The sequence below is a fragment of the Morus notabilis genome, unplaced genomic scaffold (genome assembly GCF_000414095.1).
Source record: "Morus notabilis unplaced genomic scaffold, ASM41409v2 Scaffold1103, whole genome shotgun sequence".
NCBI lineage: Eukaryota > Viridiplantae > Streptophyta > Magnoliopsida > Rosales > Moraceae > Morus > Morus notabilis.
In genome coordinates this window covers 246,403-249,758 of record NW_010366098.1, presented here as the reverse complement: position 1 = coordinate 249,758, position 3,356 = coordinate 246,403, and the positions used below count along the sequence as shown (strand labels likewise).

Here is a 3,356-nt window from a genome sequence, read left to right as displayed (position 1 = left end):
TTAAATTGTCTGCGAACATCTCTAAATGGAACTGGTTACTCTAGCAGTTTGATTTTGCACTTTCCCCTCACTCTCTCTTTCACTCGCCGCCAGTCCTTCACGCGCCAGCACCCTCAAACGGTGCCATTTTGTGCTCCTCCGTCACTGCACATGCCTGCTATGAGGTATATACACATTTTCCGTGTCCTAAATCCCTAATCATTTCTGCTGCTATCCAAATGTGTTCACTGTGCAATTCGTAGCTTCGACGAATACGATTATTGATAATTTATTATGTTTGGCCTTATTCCGTTGCAGAAAGTAAAGGAAGGCACTTTGAACTCATGGTCTCAGTTTTAGTATTTTTCTTGATTATGTTGATATATATTTTTTTAATTATTTTCCGTGAAAAACGAAAACTTTCGACGGTTATTAAAAAGAGAGATACTGAGACTTGAAATTTGTTCTTATGATTCTTCTGTGCAAAGGAATTCAAGATTATGGAAGATGTTTAAGTGTTTGCTTTCTTGTCTGTTTTTGGTTTCAAATGATAAAACAAAATTTAACTTTTATGCCTGGTTTATAAGAAAATTATATTGGGCTTCTGATATTTGATTTGACTCGTAGTTCTTACAAGTTCTCTCTGCTAGTCTTTTCTGGGGTCATCGTTCTTGTTATAAGTATCGTAAATAAATATACTTTAAGACAAATTTTGGCCTCTGCCTGGGATCTTACTACAATTTTTCAGCACTTTAACTTGTTTGAAATTATTTTACGTGCAACTTTTACAGGTCCTCAACTCCTTCGGATGACAACGCAGCCCTATAAATAAAACAGCAATTTTCATGAATCTAGTCAGAGCTTTTTGCAGTCAGCATCACAGGTTCTCCACGTCACCTTTAGAATCATCATCTTCGATTCGATGGATCTCTCCCGTTCAGTTGTCAAAAGCCAGCTCCAAGAAACCAGACCCTCCAACCGAATCCATAGCCAGCTCTTTAGAAGGTCGGAGAAAAGCCAAATACATTTCTCACGATACTGCGATCAACTTGATCAAACGTGAGAGGGATCCACAACGTGCATTGGAGATATTCAACAGTGTGTCCGAGCAAAAGGGTTTCAACCATAACGGTGACACCTATTCAACAATCCTTCATAAGCTTGCTCTGTCTAAGAAGTTTGGAGCAATCGATGCAATTCTTCGTCAGATGATGTATGAAACCTGCAAATTTCATGAGCCTATATTCTTGAATCTCATGAAGCATTTTTCAAAGTATGCTCTGCATGAAAAAGTGCTTGAGATGTTCCATGCCATCCGGTCAATTGCTCGGGAAAAGCCCTCTCTGAAGGCCATCAGCACTTGTCTCAATCTCCTAGTTGAAGCAAACCGGATTGATTTGGCCCGGCAGTTTCTCATGCATTCAAGGAAGAATCTCAGCTTGAAGCCAAATACCTGTATTTTTAATATATTAGTTAAGCACCATTGCAGGAATGGGGATCTGGAATCTGCCTTTGAGGTTGTCAAAGAAATGAAGAAGGCCAAAATCTCTTATCCTAATCTAATTACATACTCGACTCTGATAGATGGTCTCTGTGTAAGTGGGAGACTCAAAGGAGCAATTGAACTTTTTGAGGAAATGATCTCAAAGGATCAAATCTTACCCGATGCACTGACATTCAATGTCTTGATTAATGGGTTCTGCCGCGATGGTAAGGTCGATAGGGCAAGGAAGATAATGGAGTTTATGAAGAGCAACGGATGCAGCCCAAATGTATTCAACTACTCGGCCCTCATCAACGGGTTCTTTAAGGTAGGAAGATTTGAGGAAGCCGAGGAGATTTTTTATGAGATGAAGAGCTTTGGACCCAAACCAGACAAAGTCGGGTATACCACTATCATTAATTGCTTTTGTAGGACTGGAAGGACAGATGAGGCTATGGAGTTGCTCAAAGAAATGAAAGGGGGAGAATGCAGAGCGGATGTGGTGACTTTCAACGTCATATTCGGAGGACTATGTAGAGAGGGTAGATTGGAGGAGGCTCTTAGAATGCTAGAAAGACTTCCTTATGAGGGTATGCATCTGAACAAGGCAAGTTACAGGATTGTTCTGAATTTCTTGTGTCAAAAAGGTGAACTGAAAAAGGCTACAAGCCTGTTGGATTTGATGTTGGGCAGAGGGTTTGTCCCGCATTTCGCAACTTCAAACGAATTACTCGTGCGCCTTTGTAATGCCGGAATGGCAGATGATGCGGCTATGGCTTTGTTTGGATTGTTAGAGATGGGGTTCAAACCCGAGCCTGATTCCTGGGCTATATTGGTTGATTTGATTTCCAGAGAGAGAAAGTTGTTGTCTTCATTTCAACTGCTTGATGAGTTAATTTGCTAATCGGTTTTCCTTGATACAAATAGAAATATATCAGAAGTTGTAGAAACTCTACTTTTTGATCTGTGTTTTGCTACCAAGGTCACCTTAAAACAATCCCGTCAGAGGAAAATGTAACTCATATAAAAAGAGAAAAGCAACAGAAGCTACAAGTCTCAAACTTTCGAGTGATGATGAAACATACTCGAATGAAATGACTTCTCACCAGAATTACCACGACTTAAAAAGTCTCGTTCGCTTTGTAAATTTAAGTTAAAATGTGACATTTTTTTAAAATTTTTAACTGTAAAAATCTAGAACTGAAAACTCAAATCGATTAAATGAACCAGGCAAAAATATTCCACCCTAAAAAAACCCTTATTAAAGCGGCAATTTAAGTTTAAAATTCCTTATTGGAATTCTAATCTATTCTCACCAGAATTACCACGACTTAAAAAGTCTCGTTCGCTTTGTAAATTCAAGTTAAAATGTGACATTTTTTTAAAATTTTTAACTGTAACAAAAAAAGTTAAATGTGATATTTTTTTAAAACTTTTAACTGTAAAAATCTAGAACTGAAAACTCAAATCGATTAAATGAAGCAGGCAAAAATATTCCACCCTAAAAAAACCCTTATTAAAGCGGCAATTTAAGTTTAAAATTCCTTATTGGAATTCTAATCTGAAATATGTCTCAGTGATTTCATACTTTTCATTGCAAAACAATACCTTAAAAGTGTTTTTACGTCTCCCATCGCTGTCCTATTTTTCTCGTGGACCGAAAAATCCACAATTTAATCGGTAGAGAGCCATCAAAGGTTGCAACCAGCTCTCTGAACTTTTATGCAAAATACCATTCAAACCCAAAAACATATCCCACTTCTTGGAAAATACTATTCCTTCGCTGTGCTCGTTTCTATCTCTAATTCACACTCTCCATCAACAATGCCAAAACTTCCACAGATTAGCAAGCAAAACAACTATATTCATCAATAATTAGAAAACATTCTTTCCC

General features: G+C 37.8%; 1 protein-coding gene across 1 annotated transcript; it reads left to right on the top strand.

The window, feature by feature from the left end:
* The first annotated feature begins 775 nt into the window (after nt 1-775).
* On the top strand, nt 776-2,366 carry LOC21391116 (pentatricopeptide repeat-containing protein At5g18475). The gene has a single exon (XM_010109402.2). It carries the CDS (start codon nt 825-827, stop codon nt 2,364-2,366), a length of 1,542 nt encoding a protein of 513 aa, XP_010107704.1. The 5' UTR covers nt 776-824.
* The last annotated feature ends 990 nt before the right edge of the window (nt 2,367-3,356 follow it).

Coding starts and splice junctions, on each gene's coding strand:
- LOC21391116 (XM_010109402.2), top strand. CDS start 825: ATGAATCTAGTCAGAGCTTTTTGCAGTCAGCATCACAGGTTCTCCACG.